The sequence below is a fragment of the Corvus kubaryi genome, unplaced genomic scaffold, assembly GCF_017639235.1.
Source record: "Corvus kubaryi isolate FWS band 111438036 unplaced genomic scaffold, C.kubaryi_AGA036_p1.0 138, whole genome shotgun sequence".
Lineage (NCBI taxonomy): Eukaryota > Metazoa > Chordata > Aves > Passeriformes > Corvidae > Corvus > Corvus kubaryi.
In genome coordinates, this window is record NW_024580672.1 from 16556822 (window position 1) to 16579171 (window position 22350).

The 22350-nt window shown below is 37.8% G+C and overlaps 1 protein-coding gene across 5 annotated transcripts in view; it reads left to right on the forward strand.

Annotated features, from left to right (window-relative positions):
- ATRNL1 (attractin like 1) overlaps nucleotides 1-22350 on the forward strand; it is a 441394-nt gene that overhangs the window by 342568 nt on the left and 76476 nt on the right. For 2 of the 5 annotated variants that reach the window (XM_042019406.1, XM_042019407.1), the window contains one exon: nucleotides 11314-13190. The exons of the other annotated variants lie outside the window; for them this stretch is intronic. In XM_042019406.1, the coding sequence (XP_041875340.1) occupies nucleotides 11314-11373 (60 nt within the window). In that variant the 3' untranslated portion in view covers nucleotides 11374-13190. Of the gene's footprint in view, nucleotides 1-11313; nucleotides 13191-22350 lie in introns of those variants that run through there. 5 annotated transcript variants of the gene reach the window in all.

Genomic DNA, 22350 nt, shown 5'->3' on the forward strand with positions numbered 1-22350 from the left:
TATGGGCTCAAGTATCAGTTTTTATAGGATGACAATAGAAATAGTAGCTGATACTTCATCATAAATACAATTTTTTACATCCTGCCTGTATTTTGATGTATACTCCTACTTGGATCAGTCAATTTGGTGCTGAACTGAAAGTAAGATCCACTCGTAGGTTTTCAGTCATGTGCTAGTTCCTTGCAACCTTGAAATACAACCTTTTTTGTTCTAATGGAAAACTTTTGTAGTTCTAATTTTGTAGGAGTTTAACTAATGAAGTATGGCCATATTTCTTTACAGAAAATTTCTTCAAAACCATTTCAAAGCTGAGGCATTACACAGTTTTTACTAAGTTCCCAACATACTGAGGGGGTCGGCAGTACATTTTAAATCTATCAAACTATTATCTTGGTTTACTGAATATAGATAATTTTCTTTTAACTTATTTTGTGTGTTTATTAATTTATAAGCTCTTAACTGAGCCTCTTGCTAGAAGGAAAATGTCAAATACCATATTTCCCCCTGCCTTTCAGCTATCAAACTCTTGCTGACAGGTGGGAATAACCATTTGATTCATGTCAGCACAGATTTGTGAGGTGTTAGCTTGGGCAATGATACTAAATTAAATTTCTGATTACCTCCTCATTTGTGTCAGTGTAGCTGTGAATCCAGAAAATCCATTTACTGTTCTTGAGAAGGGAAATATCAGACATATAGAAGAGTTTTGAGTTGAAGTAAAATGTCACATTATTAGTCTGACTTGAAGCTAAAGTTAAAATGCTTCCTCACTTATGAAGAGGTTTTGAGTGATATCTAATAAGCAGTGGTGCTGCTGTAGTGCTGGTTATGTGCTGTTCAATTTTTAACTAGGTTGGTCAACAGCTGTGTTCAGCCTGCAGCCCCTTCCTAGTGGAAGCTCAGTCTGTAGCTCTAGGACAGGCTTAGTCCATGGATTACTTTTTGCTAACAGAAATGATTTATGGAAGCTCCCATAAGGAGAAAAGTCATGAGGAAAAGCACAGACAGCTTTTCATGCTGTACGAGAGAAGATAGGAAGTAAGAGTCTGACCTATTTTCGAGATGGCGTTTCAAAGCTTTTGCTGTTGGCCTTTTTATTTTATTAAAAAAGTTCTTGTTACTAAAGGAAAGTTGGAAAGGCTTTCTAAATATTTTGGTTTATTGCTGCTTGTTTGCAAGTGTGGTTGATTTTCCTTGAAGTCACAGATTATAGGAGAGTGTTAATACATAGTTATTTTGAAATATGAAGTGATCTGCCTTGACTAATGAGCACACTGCAAATTAGCGTGAGGTTCCTGCAGTAAGTGCATGAAACTGGCAGGAACCTTTACACTCAGTAGTGTTTGACAGCTGTGAGTGCAAGGTGGTGGGTTCTGCCAGATACCTATTGCAGGTGTGCTGGAACATTGATTTGTTCCAATCCTTGTTTGCAAAGTAAAGAAAAAAAGGCTGATAGTATCTTGATCTGCAGGAATGTACATCTACAGTGGTAGGTATGCACTGACATGGGTCCTGCATGTGTAAAGCTTTTTGCAGAATAATAAACTCTTACATTATTACCTCATCTCACTTTTTCATTTTAATGTAACTGTATGTTTTTACCCAGGTATTGTAACTGAAGTTCAGCGACTGTCAAAAATCTGGAAGGGGAAGGTCTTTCCATAAGATTATTAAATTGTTTCTAGCTGACAGCTTCCTCAGAGCCTTTAAGAAATGGATATTTTGCATAATTTTTCAAAGGCTCCAAGTAGGCTGCTTTTTGCTCAACTTTCCTTATTCCCAGTTGCCATCAAATAACCTAGAAGACTTCAGTGAGCACAGGATGAACTAAACCCCTCCCTTGGCCCAAGCCAGAGGATTTTTGTGTCCTTTCAGTCTGCTGTGAACCTTCTCTATGTTTTCCTCTTCAGCATCTGGACATCAAACTGTCCAGATGTGCTGAAGCGTATTAAAGTACTTCCACAGAGTGTTTTGGCTGAGTCAGCCAGAAGCAACAGAGGACACTGCATCCATCCCAGTGTTATTAAAAGCACAGAATCAGGTCTAATACTGCAGCAGTAGGAAGGCATTTGTAATGAAACATGCTTCCAGTGGGAAGAATAGGGTGTCTGGTGGTGAATAAAATTGCTAAATATTTTCCAAGTAGTCAATGGCAAAATTGAGTTACAGTCTGCTTTAAATTATTTACAGAAGAATTTAAATTTGCAAACTTATTACAGCAAGCTGCTGCTTTTAACAACCCTCAAGTTCTTGAAAATCCAATGCTAAAATGAGTTATTACAAGTGAGTTAGCTGTCTGAAATTAAATTAGGTGATAAACAATCCATTTCTCTGCGGTAAATTGGCATTCATGACAACTAGTTCTAGTATGCACCTGAACCCATTATTCTTGGCACTTCATGAAGTTGCAATTGATAGCAATTTGTATTGGCAGACTCTTATTGAATATAATTCTCAACAGAAACTAGCTAATCAATTAATTAATCCTAGTGTTACTCAAGTTTGCTTTTAGGTTGCTCCATCATTCAGAAAATTAACTGTTAACATTGTTTACAATTAATATAACTTAAACACTTTAGTTTTCATTGGCTGAATTACCAAGCTTAGACTAATTAAGTAAGCATTAAAGCTTTCTGAATTACTAGCAAAACTGAAAATTATGCATGCTAAATTGAAAAACATACAACAAAAACGGATTCTATAATGCATATCATTATGCAGGATTTCAAAACAGAATGTCTAGTCTTGCATTTCCTCTTGAACGCTGCTTGGGTGCACGTGCAAAGTCCTATCCTCTTCTGAAGAGACTTGAGGGAGTAATCATCAACAGTATTATGATGAAAAGCAGCATCAGATCATGTTCTTCTAAGGGTATCTAATAACTGTTTGCATCTTCCCTCACATTTAAATAAGCCTTTCTTAGAATTCAAAACTGCAAAGGAGCAAATCCATCCCACTGCCCGATCATTGTGGACAGATGGTCTAAGAACGTGGCTGTAGTGGCAGTGCAGAGAATGCCAGAATTCATCAGCTTGGAGCACCCTTGGGGTCAGAAGGGCTTCCCTGGAGAGTGAGAGTCTGCTCACGTGCCTCTGACTGCAGTATCAGAGCCTACATTAACTATTTTGATTTGCATTGACAAAAAGTTATTTACATGCTATTAAACCCTTAAATTCCATTAGATGAACTCTTGTCTTATTAAACATGAGTCCTGGCCCAGAGCCCTACTGTGCCCATGTAAACACAGCATTCCTCTTGCAAATTAGGAGAATGGCCCTGACCACCTTTATATGAATAATGGCCTTTTTTCGTGGAAAGAATGAGAACTTGCAGCTTCTGAGAGAAGTTTAAAAACTAATATTACTCTTGTCTAGGTGGCAATCAGGAGCACTATGTGTTTTATTTAGGTCCATTAATAACATTTGGGTACAATTCTGTTTCCTCTGGTTTTCTTCAGCAGTTTGTACTGAGTGTCCTGGTTTTGGAAGCTTTTTTCAAATATTCTAATGATGTATGATGTGGGGAAGGTACCTCTTTACTTGGGCACTGAATAACTGAATATAGTACAAGAATTTTATCAGTGAAATAAGACAATTTTCATCTTATGAGCCATGGTTTCAGGGAGGTAGAAGGCACACAGAAGTCATCCAAATGCCTGCTTGCTTTTTGTAGAACTGGCCGGAGGAGAAGCTGGAAGGAAACCTGGGCTGTGTATGTGAGCAAGAGGTGCTGTGGTAGTTGAGCTGCCTTGGAAGGAATACCCCAAGTGTCTTTTTCTCTGTTGCTTCCTTTCCTTAGAAACAATCAGAGATTCTCTCAAAAATCACTTCCATTGTCTCCTAATTACTGTCTACTAGATTGAGCCTGAGAGATGTCGGACGCATCTCTTTGATATACTAATATAATATACTAATGATATACTAATATAATATTAAGGTAGAGGATTTTTTATTTTCTAGTAGATAATTTATTCTAAATGGGAATCTGACCTGTGGGGATGGGTGAAGCCTAACATGAAATGTTACAAAATTTCTCGTGCATACTTTTTTCAAACCTCTTTTAACACAGGAGGAGTAGGATGTGATAAATCAGTTTAGATACCAAAGAATTTGATTGGGATACTCAATTTTACTATAATAGCCTAATCTAAAATACTCAGTCCTTTTCAGCTCTTCTGTACTCTTTCAAAATTGTTCCTAACAAGGCCAATCTCTAAAAATGGGGCATTTGAGACAAGTTAATGATGCTACAGCTATTCAAGATAACCATTACCTAAGAGGAGCAGTCGCTGCCTAAGCACAAGGCTGGATACAGTGAATAGTATGAAAAGTGTTCTCTAGCAACTTGGAGAGACTTGAAAAGGAAGAGATATTTGCCATTTGAGGAGATGTGCAGTTAGACAAAATCACAGGTTTAAAATAACTCCCAACTTCAATGTAGAAAGAAATACAAAATGAAGGAGGTTAGCCTAGTTTTCAAGTTCCCTTTTGCTTAGATTCTGCATCTAGTTAAACTCCAGGAATTGGGACTTACCTTATTCTGACTTAATTTCACTTTCAACATCAATTCTTTGATATTTTTATCAGTGCTTATTCCATGAAGTTTGTTCTAAGACAATCTCATAACACTGATTCCCTCACCTTCTCTCAAAATTTTTCATGGAATTAAATGCTTGCCTTTAAGTTACCAAGTGTGATGGTACAGTGCTGTATTGAAATATTTATCCTGCATAACTTCCTGTGGAAGTTTGACTTGCCTTATTGATAAATTAGATTTAAGTGCCCAGTGTGACCATTAGTAATTTCTCTGTAATTATGTGAAAATTTAAAATAACATGAGGAAAGGAGGCATTCAGGTTCTTTAGTATGTCAAGGGAGGTTTGTGTACGAAATGGAAGTGCTGAAAACAAGATTTCTCTACTAAACTGGGGAAAAAAAATGAAAATATTTTAAATTCAGTCAATTTCTGTTCTTTGTCAACAATCTAATCACTTCAATATTTAACTGAATCTGGTGTTCTTTTTGGAAGGGAGGGGGAATGTATCTGAATATGGGTAGATAGGGGTAAACTGGCTGGGGTTTTTGCTTTGTTTTGCTTTTTGTTGTTTTTAAAGAACACCCCCCCAAACTTTCTAGCCTGAACTTGAGAAAGCAAATGCTGTCAACTTCTGTTGCTTTTCCAGTAGATGGTCTAACCCAACTCCAGCCTGCCAAGGAGAAGGCATGTCCCTGAGATGTTCTTTGGCACAATTTTGCCCATCTTTACCTGTTGCCAAATCTCAATTCCGCTTTGGGAGAGGAAGCAGCAGTATTGGAATATCTTTGCGAATCTCTTTCATCCTGGCAAAGAGACACAGTTGACTCCATTAATGATAAGCATTAGAACACTGTGTGCTTTTTACTTCAGAAGCTTTTGGCCTTCAAGGTTGCATATTTATTTCTAATCAATTAAGAAAAAATGAAAGAAACAGGAAAAGTCATATATATTGCATGCAGAGATGATATCATAAGTTATTGTGCCTTTTATTTACTAGAGTATTTGAAATACATGTACAAAGACACAAAGCTTGCTGCCATTTATCATTCACTGGCAAATTAATCTGTGCAAATAAAGTAACTGGGGGAAAGCAATTTGATGGACAGGGAAGAATCCAGCTAAAAGTGACTTGGGGAAAAAATTATTTACTGCTAACAAAGATGATTTTTTGGTTCTTTTTCTTAATTGTGGCTCAAGTTTTGTGATGCACAGCATCACAAATGGCAAATCTACCACCTAAAATGTTGGCACTGGGAGCCATCAGACTGGTGACTGGGGGAAGGCATTGAATAAAAATAGCATTGAGAGCAGTAGATTATCTTAATAAAAGCATATACTTTCATAAGTAAAGTTAGGTCTTCTGCTTTGAATTAAGTTAGTGCTTGCAAGGTCACTAACCCCCTGCTAAGTGAAAATGTTCTGCCTTGTGTTATGTGCCTATTCCTGAGCAGACCTGTCTGTTCAGGATGAAAGGATAGGTGGGTACCTTAAAGTGTGCAACACCTTCCTTAGTTCCTTGTTTTATTTCATGTTCTTGTATTTAAGCCAGATCAGAATCTGACTCCAAATTTTCACCTGATTTAAATGAAGAATGATTTCCTCCCACTCCAACAGTGCTATATAAGCACAAACATTTTCAAGCAAGAGCATTCTCAAAGTATAGAACTACTTTCTTCTTCCTTTATGTTGTGTTATCTGACCTTTCGTTGGCATGCCAGTTTAATTAATGGTGCATAATTGCATCCCACTGCTGACAAAAAGCTGCAATGTTGTTTGCTTTTGTTAGTCAGGGCCAATTATCTGTAAAGTCACCCTTTTGAATTTTCTACAATCAATCATCACCAGTGTATGTAAAAAAAAAAAGCTATTTCATCAAAAGGTGGATTTCTCTCACCCCACAGTTGTGTACATAAATACAGCAGTGTCCTTTCTGTCATCTTTTTTACCTCAAGGAAGTGATGATTGACAAAGACTCACTCGAGTAGGGTTCTGAGTCTTCCTAGAAAAACTTTTCTCTAAAAGTTTGAAATTTGAAACTACCACTAGGTGAGTTTCTTCTTTTAATGAAGGTATTTCTCAGTGGGAAAAATGTCCTGTGTTGCTATGAGAACTTGAAGGTTAGAAGGGACTCCCTGAAGGTCAGGAGCAATCCCAGCTGCTCTCTGGGACTGCAGTGAACTTTTTGTCCCTCTCTGCAGGTACTGACTCTCATTTTTGATGGAAACCTAAATTTCTTCTGGATGTTAGAATTTGACTTTATCTTTAAACTAGTGCATATCAAGCCTTTTTACTCAAGAAACAGTGAGCACTTCCTAGCCCAAAAAGCTTGATGCAAGATAAGGAAAATGTATTCCTTCTATTACATAGTTTACTCATAAACTGCTATTCTTAACAGATCATCTTGATTTTGAGTTGCTTTCATTTACATTCAAATTTTAAAAAAAGTTACTTAAGTGGGTAGATAATTGTAACTCTAATGCTGTTGATATCATTCCTAGATGTACATCTGTATAAGATTTGGCAGTTCTTTCTTTCCCTTTAAAAACAGCATTTCTCTTTATTTGTTTCAGTGTTATCTGTTTGAAGATAAAGAGCTGAAAAGAAAAAGCTACAGATAAAGAAAACCTTGGACTTTAGAAAAGCTGAGCATTATTAGTGAAGTGGATGATATGCTAGAAGTGGTCTTTTAAAAATAATTCTGTATCTGTATTTTGTGCAGGGCAAAATATAGAATGCCTTAAAGTACAGCTGCAGAAATGTTAGATCTTAATGAAAGTGTTGGGAAGACTTCTACAGTCACTGTCAGTCAGTCTGTGACCTGCTCAGATTCTAAGCAGAGCAAAGATCACAATTGATCATCCATCCTTGAAATGAATACAGTAAATTCAGGAGTGGGATGTGACCTAGTGAGGGAATTGTGGTACTTTTGTTCTTTTTAAATAAAAGTGAGCAATATAATCTGACTACAAGTAAGATCTATACCCCTCAGCAGAAGAACACATCAAAGCTTTTTATGGGTAGTACAGTTAGTTGGACTATTCTAAAAATCTGTATCTCAATCTACAGGCAAGTTGTCCTTTAACTATACAAGTGGTGAAAAGCATAAGTTTGGGTATCTGATCCTGTGTAAAACATTTGTAGGTTCCTTAACTACTGAAAAAAACCTTAATGGAAGTTCATTTAAGCAACAGAGAACTGGGGTGTTTAAATTACTCATCACATGGGAGCAGTAAGAGGACTCCCATTATCAGCCTGCTTGCAAAACTGCTTGCGTGCTCTCCTTCACTTCCTCTTCCTATACCTGTCTAACACTTGGATGGATGTTGCACTTGTGAGCCATGGGGTGAGAGCAGAGGGCAGAAGGGTGTCTGGCAGTTCAGTAACATGAACTGTGCAAATAAGGTCACTTATTTGTGGTGCTGTGACATCTTGTGAAAGAGTAATCAAAGCCTCTGCTGCTCTTAACCAAATATGACAACAGGCAAATGTCCCAATGCTGAAAACGCTGGAGTCAAAGCAAGGCCTTAGAGCAGGTCAATTATTTCAATTATCTGGAATTCATGATGAAAAACAGCAGCAGCCTTCAGGAAATATGCAAGAGTCTGACAACTGCTTGATCAGTTATGACAGTCGCTGCCAAATATCATGTCCCATCAGGTTTTTGCAAAGGGAAAGCCTGGAACAGGTGAAATATTTTAGTTCCCTCTGCTCCATCACTGCACAGTTCTGAGGAGATCTAACAGGCTGTATGACATCACTGGCAAATATCACATGGCAATAAGTACTCTCAGGATAGGCAGAGGGGGAGTGCCTAGAGCAGATGGATTGCTTCAGTTATTTGGGCGCCTTGATGAATAAGAACTTCAACTGCCATCAGCAGAGCCTGTGGCAGGCGAGTAATAACTGCACTGCCATGGCATAACTTTAAAATCCGGTGTGGTTTAAGTATTTCAACAGCTGTAAAACTCAGATTTGTCTTAGCACTGGCTCGACCCACAGCCATCCCCAGTGCTGAGGGGGGAGCACTGAGAAAATTGTTTGTGAATGCTTCCAAGTACTTCATGGTATTTCATGGTTTGTTTTCACACTGCAGAGAGAACACTGACCCAGCACCAAGCTTGCTGTTGGCACTTTTTGATTTCATTGTTTTTCAGGAGTCAGCTGGGGAAAACTAAGGACTATTTAATGCCAGTGCCAGGACAGAAAGCAATAGCTTAGATCTGGTTATGAATAAATTTAGGAAGGCCTCAGCATCCAAAAAAAAATTTCTTAATTGTATAATATACTAGGTCCAAGATTTGATAGGCCTGAAATTTGTTGGGAAAAAAATTATAGCACACCCTCTCATTTTGCCTTCAGTCTTCCTTCAGCCTGTTGCTAACACAGTCTACTTTAATTTCTCTTTTTACATTTATCTTGATGTTAAAACAAGCTTATGATTTTTGGTTTTACGAGAAGATACATGGTACCTTATATCACTATCCCCTTTTAGCTAAAAGTTTTTTATTGACTCTGGTGCACAGATATCTAGTTTACACATTAAAAGCTAAAGAACAAAGGACACTAAAGAATTAAGAAACTTTAAACAAAGAGTTGTTTTTGCAAACCAAATCCCATTTGAGTTTTATCAGATTTAAAATCTGATATCTGCTTTGGTTGGGCCTTGAAGGCAGAATAGAGAGTCAATAGGAAGCTTCTGTTTGAGCTAATATGACTTGTTTAACATCTTTCAAAAAGTTAATGCTAGAAAAGATTTGATTTCTGAACCCTTCAGTGCCTTTAAATTCACCTCAGCACCTTTTTCCTCCCCATCATCTTGCTTTAACATAATGAGGACTATTGATTACATTCCATTTAAAGAAAAAGTAATCCTCATAAATATCCTTTATCTGGTCTGTTTATTTCCCATTGCAGGGGAAATGGCTTCTAATTTGAGATCAAGAAATGACTTTTGATAGGAACAAATATCACAAACTGATGCAGAAATTTGTGCTTTTTCTCAATTTCCTACTGATTTGAAACCTGCAAAGTACCAAACACTTGTCACTGCTGGTCATTTCCATCCAAAATTGTCTGAAAGTTACTGAGACAACCTTCCTGCCTGCCTTTACATCTTCAGTGTATGAGTGGCATTTCAATGGCATTCATGTGGTCACTGCTTGAGACCAGCTTTCCTTTTTTTGCTTCCCTTCCTTTAATATTCTGACCAAACAGTGTTAACTCAGAATAGCTCAAAATCAGGTATAGATTTAAGCTTTTACACAGTCTGCTCTTCTATTCAGATCAGGTTTGTGTCTGCCCCTGTGAGTCAGAATGCTTATAGTTATACAGCTGCCTTAAAAATTGAAGACTTTAAAATATTAGGGTTGAATTATACTTTTTCTCACTTGTGATTCACTTAGCTAAGACAGGAGCATGTTTCATGCCTTTCCTGTAACCATCAAAACTTGAAATTTGCTTTGGAGTGAGGAGTTTTTTTTATGGAAGTCCTTCAGAAGCTGTAGATACAGTAGTAATAAAACTAATTATTTCAAGTCTCCTAATAAAAAACTGACAGCACTGCTTTTAAGGAGAAAGTTTTGTGGTGTTTTGTTGTTTTTTTGGTTTTTTAAATTATGCTGAAGATTGACTCTCCTCTAGTTAAGTCTTTTCATACTGTTAGAACAAAGCATGATTGACCCTTCAGAAACAGTTTGTGACCAAGTCTGGCAGGGGGGTGCAATAGCAGAAGCTTGGTAATATCCAAAAAAGAAGAAATAAAACTGAAGTTACAATGGCTTTGGGTGAAAGAGGGATAGGAAGAGAAGTGGTGAATAAAAAATAATAAAGCAAAGAAATGGAAGTGACTGTGGGGAATTAGGCTGAAAAGGATCAGGAGATCCAGAACGGGCAGAGAGACTCTGGAGACCAAAACAGAGTTGTGAATGATGCAGAGAGGAAGGCAAAGATTAAAATCTTAAAGGGGCTGATGGAATTGAAAAGAAGAGTAGTAGGGAGCAGCTACCTGAAGAGAAAAACAACAGAAGATACTTGGACAGAAGGAAGAAAGGAAGAGGTGAATAGATGACTCTGGGAAAATATTTTTTAAAAAGGACAGAAAGGATTGAGAAACTTCATACATATAAGAAAAGAAGTTGGAGGAAATGTGAGCTAGATGATGTGGAATAATAATGGACAAGTTAAAAAATGGTATTTGTTTGAAACCAAGATTAGCTGACACCTTTTCTATTTTAGACAATCACAAGTTACAATTGCAGGGATTTTTGCTTTGTGTTCTATGGCATTATCATGCCCCATTAAATAGCTGTCTTGTTTCCTCTCAGAGGAAACTTTGCTTCTCCCTTCTCCAGTAAAGCGATTTAAGTGGATACAGAACCTCCTCATATTCTTGAGTTTTATATTCAAAGTACTTTGTACTTGTGTAATATATAGATATATCTTGTATCCCAATGTTTATCCCCTTAGAAATATTGTCCTAGGAAAGCTAATGGGTAATGTTTTTAACCAGCTGTCAGCACAGGGGAAAAATACTGTGTTTATGTATGTGGTTTTCCAGAAAGCCTATTTCACCTTGGAAACCTTTAGCTAGAGAGTGGACCAAAACTTAAACTCCAAAAACCGTAGAAAAATGTTTCAATGTGCTGTGGTTTTAATTGAAATACCTCAGAATCGATTTTGCTCCTTTGACTCAATGCTCTCATACAGTGGTCCTAGAGATAAAGCCATTGAAGATTGTATTTGAAGGAATGAAGATAGTTTTTATTGGTGTTCTTTTAGGATCGGCCACAAGGACTGAATAATGCTCCCAAAGAAATACGTTTGGATGAAGATGACTGAACATGCAGATCCAAAGGCCTTTTATGATATGGTGAACCTTTGGCCTTGGATGAAGAATGTTCTTGGATGAAAGAACTCCAGCTGAAAGACTTTGTCTTTGCCTTTTGCCTTGAGAATTGCAAAGATATGAAAGACATAAAGGAAGCAAAGATTTGCAGCTGAATTCTTGCAGGGTGCAGTTAAGTGGCTGACACTGGCACGCAGCCAGCCTGCCTCAGTACTGTGGAATGTCATGTGCTTGTACCCCTTACCAGTCTCCTGGGACTCCCCAAAAGCCTCACACACATTTTTATATTTTTCTGCTTTCTATTTGCAAATTATATTAGCAAATTTTAATTACATAGTTTCTGCAATGATGTTAGCACCTCTGGGGTTTCTGTATGTCATTTGTAGCTCTAAAACGCAGAAAATACTTATTTATGCTTGTTTCATCAGATTATACCATGCTTGTACCTGCACCTGGACAGGCAGTTAACTAATAATCTTAGCTTTTCTTCATGGTTAATGACTTGCCAAAGTTTAAAATGGCAAGAGTTCACTACCTGAGTCAATGAGCTGACATTCACAATATGGTCAGCCACGGCTGCCTGGGCATTCAAACAGATTTCTTCCTTGAACCTCTGTGTTAAGTCAATAGGAGGATATCTTTGTACATTTCCCGACTAAATATTCAATACTTGAAACATTTAATTATTTCACCTCTTGAAGTGTCCTTATTTTCACTTTATAACAAATTGCAGCTCTGCTAGACCAGTTATGTTTAATATCTCAGAATGACTTGAATCACGGTGTTTGCTAAGGTTGACCTTCAAAGTGTGTCTGCATAAAGACACGTTGCCTGACCACATTGGTTACCTGAGTAATTCTGCTAATGTGTAAAAAGGCAATTACAGCATACAGAGAAATACTGTACCAAAGTTAAAGGACTCACTTTTGCCTTTGTCTCTCCTTGTATCAATCCACATGAAGAGAGGTTTAGTGATTGTCCCTGTCCTGGGTAGAGTTATGTAGTTCTCCTGTTTTCATACCAACACCCTCATCATAGTACCTTTTGTGCCAACTTGGCTTGCTTATTAGGTCTGCAAGAATTTACAGTATCTGTGTTCTAAATGTGACCCCAAGCCCATGTAGTCACCATGCTTCTCAAACGACAGACCTGAACAGAAACTCTTTCATTAAAAAAAAATGCATCCTCCTGCAGGGTAGCTTAGGTGCACCTAAACTTCCCAGATGAGGATATATTAATTCTCCTAAACATGCTCTGCAACTTAGGGTCTTTCTTAATCAGTTTTTTTTTTTCCTTCCCCTCCCAGCTTTACAAATGCAATTCTAAAAGCTGGTTTTAGCCAAGCAGACTTCCATGTGATGATATGGACAGCTGCTTCTTAACAACCCTTAGCTTTTTACCTGAAGAACTGGGAGACAACAGCCTGTCTGCAACTGGTGGCTTTGCTTGCTTTTCTCCTTGTGTCTCCCTGTGTCTCCTCCTCTCCACTCTTATCTGGTCTTCACTGTTCATACAAATTGTGCATGGCTACTGGAGATTCCAGTTAGCGCAGGTTCTCTTTGCTGGGCTGATTAACACAAAATGATTCCTGCTGAGGTTTATATGTGTGTATTTGTGTGCAAATTATTAACATAAACTGCTACCAACTTGTAAAAATGCATTGAGACTATTGGAATGTGTGCATACATAAAGAAAGCTAGAACATAGGATATCTAGGTGCTGGACAGTTAAACTCCATTGTTTATCATTGGTTATTAATGTACTGATGCTGTTTTGTTACTGATCTAATAAAAGAAACCCTTACCAATGCTTTGCTATTGAGTAGTGTGTATGGCAAAGAGGCCCGGGGTATTTCTCAAATAGGAGACAAAATACCAGAAGATATGTCTGGCTTGACCAAAGCAATGTGTTTTTACAGTGATCATGCCCAAAATCAGATAAAGTTAGTCATGGCTTAACTTGAATTATCTATGTAACTTAAATTCTCCTCTCCATTGCCCACCATTAAAATTGAGCAGCATTTCTGATTTTGAAAATTTCTTCTGTGTCAGATAATATTTTTATGTGACTGTGCAGCTTTTCCTAAGATTGGGGCTTCTTCTCTTTCTGGGTCAGCAGGGGAGTATTTGCTCTTTTTACAGAGTTATTTTCCATGTAGTTATAGTAAACACTTTGCTGAAGTGTTTATAAAGCAGAGAAGTTTGCTGGTCAGGTATGTGGCTTTCAGTCCAGCTTAGTGCTTTACTCTTCTGATCCTGGAGCTACCATGCTCTGTTAAAAATCTGTTGCTGCTCCCAAGAGGTGAATAACAGTCAGAATTAGACTACAAGATGTTTCCTTTTTTCACGTGTTTTCCAGATATTCCTCATATCCACTTTTTTCCACCTTGTTTTAAGCATCAGTAGTACTGTTGTGTTGGCAAAATTGGGCTTTGTGTTCATCTCCTTGGTCGCTTCTGTAGCGTTGTCTCACTTGGATAGAAATTCCCATGCTTATTTACTACTCCACATAACTAAGAGTACTGTAAATCCATTATACAATTCTGAAGGAACATTAGAAAGAGAATTCCTTGATAATCTTGCATGTGAGGATCTCACCTTGTATATTCCCATTTCATGGAGGTGCTTAGAAGTTCTTTGCTTCAATCTGCTCCGATTGGTCTAAAGGAAGGACATAGGGAAAAAAGTCTTCTCTTTGATCCTTTTCTTTTTTTTTTTTTTTTCTTTTTTTTTTCTTTTTTTTTTTTGGGAAGGGGTATGTAATGAATCTCTCTTTTAACTTCCTTTAAATCTGAACTCCTGTGCTTGAACTCTTGGTTAGGAGGTGATGCAAGATGAGGCTTACTCATCTTTTGTCTAAAAACACTGAGCCAACCTTAAACAAATTTATATGGAGCATTTTTTTTTTCTCTCTTGTTTTCTTCTGTTTGCTTTTGTTTCTCAAAGAAAAGCATAAGGGGTGACATATCTACTCCACACAGAGTGGATGCTTGGTATTGGGGATTCATTTATCATGAGGACACAACATAACAAGATCCTGAGGCTGAGCCTGAAAGTCAGAGAATTTGATCAGGAAAGATGAAGCACATTTTCAGAAGCCAAAGTATTTTATTATTGGAATGCATCATTCAGGGAATATGATAGATTTTCCATTAGTGGAAGTCTTTGATCAAAACTGCATATCTTTCTAAAAGAGGAGCTGCCTCAAGAGCAAGCAGCTAAGCCTGATGCAAAAATTATTGAATGAGGGAGGGTTGCCCTTTTCTTTATGCAGGATGAGTCAGGTATGGGTGCCATAATACCACAAATAGTAGTAGTTATTGTATAAAGGTAAGATTAGACTTTTTCTACTGAGTGACACCTGGAAAAAATTACTAAAATAGAGCCTAAAGCAACTGCACCTCGTGCTGCTCACATCAGAGGATGTGCATGACAAATGGTGGAGTTAATTTTGTTAAAGGTAACCTGTAAAGGTCTGTGAGATCTCAGTAATGTCTGACGGGGCAGACGGATGTCTGTGTAGGCATAAGACTTCGTGTAGGCAGAAGACTTGGAAAAAAATTCGCAACAGCTTTTGTCTTCACAGGGCAGAACTATATGTTCATGGGGGTGATGTTACTGTGGAACTTCTTCTTTGATGGCTGAAAGAGTTACCCAGAAAGACTTGGGGACTCTAGGTCCTTTCCTAGCTGAAGGGTTTATCCCTAAATGTCAGAAGAGAGACACAGCTATCATGATAATATTTACATTGTGAGTATGACACGGTCCCTTACTTGGGGCTGGGGCACTGCAGTTGCCAGTGGTCAGAAGCACAGGAGAGAACATCCTGGCAGACAGGAAATTAGGGCACCAACCTCTGTTGGCAAGCAGAGAGTAAGAGATTTTGCTTCTGGGGCTATTTCTTTTTTTTTTTGGGGGGGGGGGGGTTATTTTTGGGTGGGGTTTTTTTGTTGGTTTTTCTTTTGTTTTATTATTTGGTAGGGGGGAAGTTGCTCCCCAGGCTTGGGCTGTGCTTCTTCTGAAGTGACAGCTGAGGCCTGCAGCTGTGGCACCCATGCTCCAAAAACAAGGCTAAATTGCCTGGATTTCAACTGGATGTGTTCCCGCTAAGTAGAACTCTGCTACCACATGATGCCTGTTGCGGTATTTAGTCACAGCATCATCTCCAACACTGCTGGATTATAAACATGTTATAGCCCTGGACCCTGCATGAGCTTAATGCTGGACAGATCAACTCCCTTTGGAAATTACGGTTTTAAATTAGCCAAATTACAGAATCGCTCTTGCAAACTGAGATGTCTTATGAATGTTTATGTGCAATCATAGTCTTCCCATTGTAGCATCTTATTCTTCATAGTTCTTGTTACTGGACAAAGTTAATGAGAATCTTTTAGTACTACAGAGCCTGTCTCATAAATTAGGCTATTTTCAAATTGCTGGTTTTTATAAGTATCTTCATATAATTTCCAATTGTTTTCCACCATTTCAGAGATAATCTAGAGGTGTTTTTCTGCTCTGGGTAGTAATTATTTTTTATTCTGGGAGGTACTTGATGGTCTCCAAGATCTTACTAATCCAGCCCTTTTTTTTTCCTTCTGCATTTTTGTGCGTCTGACCTGTGCAGAGAAAAATGAAACTGGAAGAGTTCTGCAGTGATCAACCCAATTTTTTCCTTCTGGAAGACAAAGCCTTTTTAGGTTTCAGAGATGAAGTTAGTATGTTATAGGCCTTTCCCTTAGCCCTATAGCATGATTTTGACCTCATGAATGAGGTAATGAATATCTTTGGGTTGATATTTTAAACAGTGCTGTTACTTACCCCTCATCTCTTTACTTTTACAGCCTCAGTTTTTAGATAAGAGATATCAGAGAAATTACCAGGTTATAACTTAGTCTGTAATAATTTCTTGTCCTACTAGATCTCTTTTCCTTCCTGGGAAAGCTAGAACCTGTTTATACTCTGTGTATTTTTATTGTGGAAGTCTGTTACTGTAAATGTGGTCACATTATTAACTTTTATTGATAAATGTCCAATACTCCTCCTTCTGACAGGAGCAGCCACTCTTCCATAAGCTGCTATTGCTATCTGAAGTGGGAGGAAGGGGAGAGAGGGAGAGAGAGCAAAAGGATCTGCAGGGGATGATTTTCCTTTGGGAGTTAGGGAAAGATTTTCCTTCATCACAGTAACAGGTGTGTTTTGAGAGCCTGAAAGAGGCAAGTTGCTCCTGGAGAGTTTCTGCAGGCAAAGCATGAACTGTGAAAGGCTCTTGACACCAGGACCAAACATGGCTGCTCTGCCAGTCTCATTGTCCCTTTCTTCTATTGTCCCATGTGCTCCTGGCATGTCACAGCCAGCTTTGAAGGCAAAGCCTTTTAGGGTGTATGAGACCAGGCTGCAGTTCTGGAATTGGTCGGTAATTCTTCTCCTTTGTGTGCTGAGCTTCGTAACGAGCCATGCGTCCTCCTCGTTATAGACATGGCACTTTTTGACACTTCTTTGTGTGAACTTTCATGTTCTGTTGCTCTTCAACAATGCTTCAAAAATCTTTAAGGTTCCTTCCAAGCCCTTAACATCCTATGACAAGTTCTTAGCTATGGTAAAATAGGTATGTGCTTCAGAGCCTTACAGCTGACTTATTACATGCTGCTGCTTCCAAGCAAGAAGGGTAAAATGTAGATTTTAAAAGAGTGGAACTCAGAATTGGATATTGTGATTTTTATTTTACTTCCCAGGTACAGTTAGTGTTACCTGGGAGCTTTGCATGGGGTCGTGGAGGGCACTCTGAAGTTAGCATGCAAATTTGGGGAAAGCATGTTTCCACATATTCTATCCCCACTTTTCCATGGAAGTTTTTCCATGGAAACCAATTTTCAGGGATCACTCTAGCAATTTAAGCATTGCTTTTGAATATCCTGAAGTGAGATGTCAGAGGAAGACCTTGTGTTATTTTATGTCTTAACTTATATCAGTTCTTGCATAGCAGGATTTTTATAGATATGAGTATCAAAACAAGATGTGAAGTGCTTTAATGACCATGACTTAGCAGATGTTTCTTTTCTCTCCTCAAGAAAACCATCTTCAAAATTCATTGTTCAGACTGAGATGCAAAAATTTGTGATCCTTATTTTTTCCCATTTTTCTCCTTCATCCCTTCACCCCACCTCACCCCCCAAGATTTCATTGCCTTCTCACAAATATATTTACTTTGTGAAAATATCCACAAGAAGAGAGGCTAGAAGTGGTAGTCAAGTGATTGGCTTCATTTTGTACCAAGTCATACACAATTTAGTTTTCAGATAGCACAAGAAAAACCCCAGACAAGCCCAAAATGCAATATAAGTTGTCAAAAAGCCGACACTCTAAATACCAGAAAATATTAACATCTATTGTCAAGAAAAATACAAAGTATGAATCACTCCATCTCCGTGACACATTTCAAAACTGCTCCACACAGCATAAACTATAGTGTTTGATGCTATCAGGGATAATAGTACTTGAGAGTTCCTCTCTGAGCACCCGGCATTGCTACTAAAATGGTTCAATTGTCTTGGCTTACACTCTAGAGCTGCAGAAAAAAAAAAATTATGAAGATTTTTCTGAGGTCATCTTTGCTAAAAATGAAAGCTGATAGATAATTGTTGTTAATAACTTCGGTCAGAGGGCGGATAGTTTCATGGTTTTTGTATTAAATTCTTATCACCAAAAAAGAAGTTATAGCTACATGTAAAATTTTGATTTATTTTCCTAGTGCCTTGCAGAATATTTCTAATCTGATATGCCCTTTTTTACCAGTTCAGTTATGTCCTACACAATCCTGTATTTTAATTCCTTCTGTTGTCAGGTTCTTGATAGGCACATCAGGAATGATACCTGTGCTCAGCAGCCATGTCATTCCTAACAGAGGAGTCAGAAATATGTCAAGAAAGGCTAAAATATAAAAATCTTGCCTGTCTGAAAAGCTGATGAGGAATTGTCCTCCTTTAGCAAGGCCATCACCTTTGATTTTTGTTGGATTGCCTCTTGCTGGTGGTCTCCTGTGCTTTGAGCAGAGGGAGAAACAGCTTCAGGGAGAACTGGAGGAGAGATGAAAGTCTTTCTCTAAATGGCCCCTTGCAGTCAGCACCTTGTTTCAGTTCCAGGAGGAGCAGTGAGAGATGAGTATCCAGAGTGGCTCCTCCTGTGTATTTTGGAACAGAACAGTTCTATTTGGCAATACTGAAGGAAGGAAGGAAAAAAAAATCAGTTGTAAAAATTTCTGTGGGGAAACCACTGTTACTTTCAGAGAACATTATTCAAAAGAGAAAGAAGCACAAGACTGGAAGATTTTAAATTATATAGGGGGGTGGTGGGAAGAGATTTGTTTTATTTTCTTGAACTCTGTCAGTCCCGATGCTGTGACCACTTCTCTGGGATTTAACTAGTTAAAAAAAAAAAATCCTCATTTCCGTGGTTTTTTAATGTGGTTTATGTGGTTAGTTTTTAAAATTTTTTTTAGGGTATTTTTGGTGGGAGTTTTGTGTCTTGTTTTGTTTTTGTTTTTTTTTTTTCAGGGGAGACGTGTTGTTTGGCTTGTTTTTTTAAAGTAAAAAAATCACATTTCATTTTACCTCTAGGGAAATTCAGACATAGTAGTAGGGAAAGAAACTGTGACATTAATCATGTATTTATTCTATTTATTATTCATATAGAAGAAAGAAATGTAATTTCTGCTTTTAGTGCTGACTTTTACCCTAACTGCAGGTGTACAGTTCCTGCCTCTGTAATGAAAAGTTTGACAGAAGAATCTCTGGGAAGGGTGGTTGCAAAATCCCTGTGGTTGCTGAATGTTGAAATGGAGCAGGTAGCAAGAGGGAGAAGAGGGTATAGAACATCATAAGGCCTGTAATAAATATATTATCCTAGCTGAAAATAAATTAATTTTAAATCAGAAGTGAGAACTTAGATCCTTACCTAGGTTGCCTGGCATACAGAATGCATCTTTGATGAAAAGGTCTCTGTAAAAACACTTTCAAAATAGAAAGGCATGTTTTCTGTGTCTCTAGTGTTAACTGCAGTATTAAAAAACACACACAAAAAAGGGGTTTTTTAAATTGTGTTCTGTTTAGGTTGTTTTCATTATTACAATGTCCCAATTGCCTCCAGCTGTTCATTAAGGAATGCAAATAGTGTGCAACTTGTAGTTTGTTCTTTTGACCCTGTGCATATAAAGCCTCTGAAAAAGGATGGCAAGGAACTGATTCTGTTCAGTTTAGCATTTTCACCAACAGGATTGCATCCCTTTTATCCAATCCCTGATGCCTGTACAGAATTCTAGGAGTCAAGGGACCTCCAAGTGCCATTAGAGGCAGAATTACAAAGAGCCCAGCTGAGTGTGCAATTACTACAAAGCCTTTTTTCTTAAACTGGTTAACTTGAAGACATTTGGTGTGGACATAATTAAAGTAGAATGGGAGGCAGTACAATTATTTTTTTCTGGTTTCCGAAAGAGAGGTCTGATGAGAGATTGCTTTTTTCCAGTAAGATCTACTTTAGTTCTTTTCTTTCGTGAAAGAGCAGAGGATGGTGCTACAATTAAATCCAAAGACATTAAAAGGGCAAATCCCACTTTTTTTAAGGAGGAAAAATGCACATTGGATATGATGGTGCAATATATTAGAATAACTTCCCAAGACAATTAATGTAAGTACTGCTGTAGGAGAGAGGTGAACGACGTAGGTTGAAAATTATGGTTGAAAATATGCAGTCTGGAGCAAGGCAGTGTTGAAAGAACATTAAAGTGGCCTGTCGATATGGTCTGATTTCTACCATGACTTCATGTTATTTTTAAAACTTCTTTTTGGCAGAAAGCAAGATTGTGCAAAGTGATGATGATATAAGCAGCGTGTTGGATGATATACCCTGAAAATGAATACACTTAGAAATCTTCAAATCAAATGCAGTTGTGTCCAGGAGGAAACAATTTGCATTTGAAGTGTTCTGTAGCTTGCTGCACAGGCTTGGCAGCCCACACTCCCTCTGCTCTGTTATCTCATTAACATTATTATTTGGGAACCAGAGTCAAACACTTATATTGGGTAATAGTTATGACTACTTAACACAATGTCAGTAAAATGCATTTTTTTTTAATGTAATTAGAATTTTGACAGGAAAGAGAGGAAGAGGCAGAAAATGAGAAATTAGTTATTTCCTGTACCTCTGTTGTTGCACACATTAAGCTCCACTGGTGCTTTTTGCATGATCTCATGGCAGCCCCTTCACAGCAGCCTGATCACTGTCAGATTGAAAGTCAGGATGAGCCAAACAACGGATGATGAGTTAGAAAAGTTGCTGGTTAAAACAGTGGACCTTTTAGATTTTCTTAATCACAAGAGGTCTGAGACAGAATACTGTAATTCTGATCTTGCTGGGGATCTGGGTTTGGGAAAATAGAAATTTTAAATAAAACTTAACTAAATTTTCAGGTACAAATTTGCACTCATTGACCTGGATTCTCTGTAGAGTAACAATGAAACTTTATTATCAAAGGGAAGTCAGTGGAAGTAAATTCTTATAAGGATTTAGGGTCATAATAAAATAGAGTTTGTGGTGGTGTGGGTTTTTTTCTTCCTCTTTCAGAAAAAAAGAGGTTATTTTCTCCTTTAAAAGAAAGATTAATTCTTAAAGTCTTTAATATGGAGCTCAAATTTCAGAGGTCAATGATCTCTGCATACAGGCAGACATCTGCTACCAGACCTCCATCTGGGACAGATACTGGTGAGGCTAATGTCACTAGGATAAAAATAAAAGAAAAAAAAAAAATCTAGTTTTTCCTGTGTCATTGTGGAAGGAGCCATTCATTAGGAGCTGGTGTGTCTGCTTATAATAATCAAATAATAAATAGGGTTTTCAGCTAAGTGCCTTTATTCAGCACTACTCACGGCACTATCTAAATCTTCTCATTGGGACTTTAAAAATCAGATAATTTTTTTTTTTTTCTCTTGCTGGGCTTTCATATCTTTGTCTTTACATAATTTGATAAACTGTTATGCTCAATTTGGATTGTTATACAATTGCAATTCCAAGTGAAATCAGAATTCCCAAGGGACAAGTGCAAGCGTGTGGTAAGAATCCCTACCCTGACATGTTTATTTTGTAGTTGAACAGAAGTGGGCAGGAAGTGGAAACACACAGAGGTGATGCTGCTTAGCAGAACAATTAAGTGGCAGAGCAGAGATTTTTCCCAGTGAGATTTCCTGAGATGATCCAGTCAGGTGAGGTTGAACTCAGCAGGCTGGGATCTCTCCGTCTGCTTTTAGGTAGAGATCTGATAAAACAAAACAAGCTTGCTCAGAGCAAAACACTGACTGAGATTGAGTAAATAATAGTGAATTCCCTCTCTCGGTTTCTCTGTTCCTCCATTTTTCTTTTTCTTTGTAAGAGTCACATATTGCTTCCAGATATAAAATTGTTCCAATCATATTTAAAGCTCCTAAGTGATTATGATAGGTCACTTCCAATTCTTGACTGGGACCTCTTGAGATTTGAAGTAATTAGTAATAGCCTTATGATACCACTGCCACCTTAGTTTTCTTCTAAAATCACTGAAATTGGTATAAAAGCCTACCCTGTTCTTTCCTCCCAGGCTTTTGGCAAAGGTTATACCAAATTACTAGTAATATTATAATACACTTTGTGTGGTCCTTCCCCAAGTTTGAAACATAGACTAAGAAAAAATCCACTTAGTTTGTGTATTTCATTGGAAGTTGAACCTGAATTTTGATAGCAAGTACTTTGGTCAATATTGTATCTTGTTAATGATCTCTGTGTTAAAGTGTGTGATTTGTTCTTCGGGCTAATGCTGCAATCAATATGTGTGAACTTGTCCATTATCTATTTGTACTGTATTATTCAAACTTAAATGCCAGGTTCTCTCCAATAATCTAAGCAGAACTCAGTAACCCTGCGCTGTTCAGTAATCTCCTTTTCCTAACT